At 42.6% G+C, this 6,058-nt stretch overlaps 1 protein-coding gene across 2 annotated transcripts in view; it reads left to right on the top strand.

Moving 5' to 3' along the window:
• The first annotated feature begins 434 nt into the window (after positions 1-434).
• SNX3 (sorting nexin 3) overlaps positions 435-6,058 on the top strand; it is a 44,635-nt gene continuing 39,011 nt past the window's right edge. The window contains exon 1 of one of the 2 annotated variants that reach the window (XM_025863631.2): positions 435-809. In XM_025863631.2, coding sequence (XP_025719416.1) covers positions 714-809 — 96 coding nt within the window. In that variant the 5' untranslated portion in view covers positions 435-713. Of the gene's footprint in view, positions 876-6,058 lie in introns of both variants that reach the window. The other variant, XM_025863624.2, reaches the window with a different exon arrangement.

The following is a 6,058-nucleotide window of genomic DNA, read 5'->3' as shown; positions in this document are numbered from 1 at the left end:
ACTTTATCTCCTTCCATTTATCAATCCAGACACGCGAATGGTCAAACTGTCACGTTGATGTCAAACTCATCATGTGAGGCACCTTAATGGTTACCTAGAAAGGTATTTTCAGTGGTTCACGGTGAGACATTTGGTAGGTTGACGTAGAGTTAGCGGGAGTTTTTTTTCGATTGCAGGCAAATCCCGCAAATCTCGCCGTTCAACTTTTGTTCCCGCAGCCCCCAAGGCCACGAAGACCATTTCCGTGCTTCCTCCCACCACTCCAGACCAAGGCGGCGGCAGAAAGACAGGAAGCGCCCACCCCCAGACCCCTAGGTCCCGCAGCACTTTAGTCTCAGCCAGGCGGCGATGCGCTCGCCCGGTGCATTGTGGGCGCTGTAGTCTGGCCGGAACCTGTTCACTACAACAAGTCCCGTGACTGCCGCTGCTCCTCCGCCGCCTAACCCGCAGCCCCTCTGCGGCCTCAGCTGGGCCTTCCAGGCCCAGGGCGCGGCGTCCCGGCGAGTCAGCTGCTTCTCCCCTAAGCACAAGAGGCGGAAGCTGGAGAGACGCAGGGAGGAGCTTCGCGTGGGGGAGAACGCCCGTCCTGCGTGCTCGTTCGCCTCGACCGCTGTGCGCGAGCCCGGTGTCCCCGCGGCGGGCAGCAGCGGCGGCGTCGGTGGAACGCGGAGGGGGCGGAGGGAGTCCGCGGCGGCGGCGGCTGCAGTAAAGAAATGGCGGAGACCGTGGCGGACACCCGGCGGCTGATCACCAAGCCGCAGAACCTGAATGATGCCTACGGGCCGCCCAGCAACTTCCTCGAGATCGATGTGAGCAACCCGCAGACGGTGGGGGTTGGCCGGGGCCGTTTCACCACCTACGAAATCAGGGTCAAGGTGAGGCCGTCTTTTTCCCCTTCAGAGAGACCCCTCCCGCCGTCTGTGGTCTCCCCCAGCCGACCCACGAGTTGATCCCCTCCGGCGGCTACAGCCGCTCGGGTCGGAAGCCCCGGGCTGACTCGGTCGGGCAGCCTTGTCCCCGGGCGGGGTCTTGGGCCAGGGCCCTTCTTCCTATAGGGCTTCGAAGGGGGCTGTAGAGTGAGCTGAGCCCAGCACTGGTACTTGGAGAAGGTGGTCGAAGAAGAGGGCGTGCTTTGAGCGCCGCTTGCCCCTCAAGCAGCTGATTTGGGAATGACATTTGAGTTGGAAAGGTGTAGATCTTTCGAGAACACAGTGCTTCATTGGGAGGGGAGCTAGATGTGACTGAGGAAGGGGGTTTGCGCAAAGTTGAAGTTTTCCCAGTTTTCTTGAACTGGAGACTTTTCCCAGAGGTGGCCGAGCCAAGCTGGATGGTTGGTCCAGGCCCTTCCCGAGCTACCAAACTGACCTAGGTTGTACATTTTTCGGAACAGAATCTAGTGGGTGTTCATAAAAGCCTGACGAATTTGGTAGGGCTGAGCCTGGCGAGAACAGTGATTGACCTTAGCATTCTGGGCCACCATCGTGCTAAAGCCTGAGGTGTGGCGAGTGTTGTCTGCCTCACAATCCAAAACTACAGCTGCTTTAAGAAAGCCTGTTCATTTAGGGATCTTGCTCTCTTAATTTCGAAATTTGCACTTAACTGAATGAAGGAATTAGCTGAAGTAGAAAAGTAGAAACACACTTACAATTTCCTAACTAGTATTTGATAGCAATAAGTAATTCAGATGATTTGAAGGATGCTAATTGAAAATAGTGCTTCACTTTCGCTGTCGTTCAGGATTAAAGAACTTTCTAATGTATGGAAGTATCTTTAAAAATTAATCACATGAAACGAATCTAGCTGTTAGAAACGACAACAAATTTTACTAAAAATTAAGTGTAATAATTTCATTTTACAGTAATTGAAATTTACGTAAGAAGTTAGTATTAATTTTTAAATGGAGTAATTTCTCATTAACTTGTGCATCTTTTGTGTGTATGGTTAAAAAACCTATAATTTACCATCAACCATTTTTTTTTAAGATTTTTATTATTTGAGAGAGAATGAGAGAGCGAGAGCACATGGTGGGGGAGGGTCAGAGGGAGAAGCAGGCTCCCTGCTGAGCAGGGAGACCGATGCGGGGCAGGGGGGGGGGATGCGGGGGACTCGATCTTGGGACTCCAGGATCATGACCTGAGCAGTCGCTCAACCAACTGAGCCACCCAGGCGCCCCTACCATCAACTATATTTTTAAGTGTACAGTTCAGTAGTGTTAAGTATATTCAAATTGTGAAATTTATGCATTTAAAAAATTTATCATGTATTGCTAAAAGATTTTTAATTATCAGACGTTAAGATGTGAAACTAAAGTTTATGTTCCAAGTCATCCTAGTATCCCTATGGATGTGTAAAATGTGAGCCATAAGCAGTTTTGTTGTAGTGAAGTTGCAAAATCCAGGCTCCAGCATACTTACAGAAGTACTTTACCACATAAGCCTGGTAAAAAAGTAAGGCTTTTTTTTTTTTTGAACTTTTGGAATGATTTTAAAATATATGGCAGATTTTTCACTAAAATGAACTTCCTCTTTTACCCTAATTCACCACCATGTTTTCCTTTATTTCTTGTGCTAAAACAGAACTTGGTATTCCTGTTTCTAAACTTCCATAGCTAGTACTTCCTGTCATACAACTGAAGCAAAATCTCCTGCTTCCACTTCCTCCATGTAATAACTTTGTGTTTATCTTGCTGAGTGCATTGTATGAAATGCATTCTAGTATAATTTAATTATTTTTAAAAATACATCTAACATAACCATAAAAAATTTTTTAAAAAATCTGATACTTTATTACTGATGTGACACTTTAAAAATAGTGTTTATGGTATGATCATTTACATTTTTAAGAATAATCCTTTTTAAGAGTGGTTAATAAGTTATGGAATTAACAGAGTATGTAGCTGCATTGGTTTGTGTTATATAAACCAGTTTTTTTGTGGGTTAATGATGTTTATAGTCATAAGTGCAGGTATCCTAAAAAAGTGTAACTGAGTTTCTAATGGTCGTGAAATGCCATTGGGGTTTTTCTTAATATGTAATGTGTTAACTTAAAAACTCAGGACACCATATAGTAGGACAATAGGTCTTATTTAAGTAGCATATGATTTTTGAGTGTAATGACAATCTTGTGTTAAGGTAAAATGGCCAGCAAGATGAATAGGTAAGTCATTTTGTAATTTTAGTTATTACTACTTTCTAAACTGTTGCCTCTCTTCCTAGCCCCTGTTGCCAGCCTTTGGCTGTTGAAATGCCATGTGGAGTTTGGGCCCTTAAACTATCTTATAGTTACTTTCTAAATCTAATCTTGAGAAAAATGTTCAATTTTTATAGAATCTGATTGAAATTACTCTAATTCAGAGAGTAATTTTATCTAGATAGTGGCACTTTAGAATGCAAGTTTCCCAATCTCCACTTATCTTTTGGTTTGGGGGTAGTGTTTAAGACTATTAGGATCACTTGATTAGTATCTCTGGGCTTTTGAAAATAATTGGTACAGTGTTAATGTTTTTAAAAATTGTTCTAATGGGTAGGTGCAGCAGAGGGAGTACCATAAATGATAAAAGGTTTAGGAAAGCTCAGGGTCTAGAATTATTTTTGCATATTAAAGAGAAGTTTAAAGGAGACATTCAGTCACTGTTTATGAAGTTTGTACTATAATGTAACCTTAGTTTTCTGGGGATTTTTAGTTAGTTAAGATCTATTGTAACTAGAGACAATTGTTTCAAACAGGTGTGAAGTTAAGGATCTTTCTTGAGCTCTGAATTCAATGAATAGATTTATCATTTATAAGCAGAGTAAGGTACACAATCTAAACTCCACTTCCCTCTGTAAAATAAGTATGCTAACAATAGCACCTACCTCATAGGACTAAATGAGATAATGTACATAAATCTCTTTAGCATTGACTGGTACATACTAAGCTTTCAAAAGTTACCTCTTTCCAAAAGCACATGTGTTCTAATTTAAAAGAGTGATCAACTAACTACATTTTCTGTATTACTGTGAAGTTGAGTTACTGAGATTGTTAGATTTTTTGGCATGGAAGTATACTTTCATTGAGGCAGATATAGTATAAAAGAAGCCATCTTGTTTAGTATTTAACCAAGGAACTTGTTTGTTTTCAGTTTTTATTACTTTGTGTGATTCCAGGTAGAAAGTGGTGATGCCATTTGGAAGGTGGTAAATTTCATATTAAGCCCCAAAATACTTAATGCTGCATATTTTAAGGTAGCACATTTCCTGTGATGATTATATTAGTATTTTTTCCAGTTTTTTTTTTTTAGGATTTTATTTATTCATTTGACAGAGTGAAACACAGCGAGAGAGGGAACACAAGCAGGGGGAGTGGGAGAGGGAGAAGCAGGCTTCCCACGGAGCAGGGAGCCCGATGTAGGGCTCAGTCCCACTGGGATCATGATCTGAGCCGAAGGCAAACGCTTAATGACTGAGCCACCTAGGCACCCCTATTTTTCCAGTTTTATTGAGATATGACTGATATATAATGTATTTAAGGTGTACAGCATAATGATTTTTTATGTGCATGTATTGTGAAATGATTACCTAATAAGATTAGCCAACATTCAACTCACATAGTTACAGAAGTAGCCTTTTAAAATTGAGGCTTATTGGGGCGCCTGGGTGGCTCAGATGGTTAAGCATCTGCCTTCGGCTCAGGTCATGATCCCAGGGTCCTGGAATCGAGTCCCGCATCGGGCTCCCTGCTCCTTGGGAGCCTGCTTCTCCCTCTCCTTCTCTCTCTCTCTCTCTCTCTCCCTCTGTCTCTCATGAATAAATAAATAAAATCTTTAAAAAAAATAAAATTGAGGCTTATTAAAACATAAAGCTGAATACTGAAGTTTGATAAACATTTTTTTAAAGATTCTATTTATTTAAGAGAGGGAGCATGAGCAGGGGAAGGGACAGAGGGAGAACGGAGAGGGAAAAGCAGATTCCTCACTGAGCAGAGAGCCCTATGTGGGACTCAATCCCAGGACCCTGAGATCATGACCTGAGCCGAAGATAGACACTTAACCACTGAGCCACCCAGACGTCCCGATAAACTTTTTTTTTAAAGATTGTATTTATTTATTTTAGAGAGAGTGCGTGCGTGTTGGCGGGGGGTGGGGGGTGGAAGCAGAGGGAGAAGAGAATCTCAGGTAGACTCCACACTGAGCCCAGAGCCTGATGCAGGGCTTGATCCCAGGACCCTGAAATCAGGACCTGAGCTGAAATCAAGAGTGGATGCTTAACTGACTGTGCCACCCAGGCGCCCCAAGTTTGATAAACATTTTGACAGGAAAGATCATCAGTAAAAGTAGCATCTTAACCGTTTTCCATTCTAAACGTGTATTGGTGATTTTACTCTGGGTGAGTCCTCTCATTTTAAATTGGAAGTTATTAATATCCAGATTGGAAACTGAGAAATAAATTAATTCTTAGACTTGCTTTCAGGATTTATAAGAACATATTATTAAAGGGCCCAAATATTTTTTTTCAAAATAATATTTTAAAGAATCAAGGTATTTTTGTGCCAAAGGACATCTTACAGAATCTATGTAGCTTTATCAGCTGGCCATGCGATGTTGTCTGTACACATCTTTGCTGGTAGCTACAGCTGACCTTCGGGATCTCCCTGAAGGATGGGCATGTTACTACCTTTGAAGGTTCTGTTCTTACCTCATCCATGCCTTAAGATTGGGGAGGGAGGCAGTGACAGTTAAAAAGTAGTCCTGCTGTATTGGGTTATTAGGGACTGTTCTATATTGTTCTACACAGACGGTTGTCTCTCACCCAAAGTAAATTATCTGACTAGTGTCAGAGCCAGGGTTAGATTTGAAGTAGTCTGGTCCTGGTTCAGAATTTTTTCACAGCTGCAGTTCATTTAATTTAAAACAGGACATTAAAACCTTTGTTGTCTACAGCCTAGTCTGGTGGCACCTCAGGTGTCTGAACATTTGAAGGAAATCCCAAGTTGGTACTCTTGAGACCTGAGTTGACTCTTCAGTAATGCACAGTGGGTAAGATGCACCCAGGAGAGATGAACAGCTGCAAAGAGCTTGCTA

Source organism: Callorhinus ursinus, unplaced genomic scaffold (genome assembly GCF_003265705.2).
Source record: "Callorhinus ursinus isolate GAN/ISIS: 27379988/994484 unplaced genomic scaffold, GSC_fseal_2.0 scaffold6, whole genome shotgun sequence".
Lineage (NCBI taxonomy): Eukaryota > Metazoa > Chordata > Mammalia > Carnivora > Otariidae > Callorhinus > Callorhinus ursinus.
The sequence above is the reverse complement of the archived record's forward strand: the minus strand, read 5'-3'. Positions and strand labels throughout refer to the sequence as shown.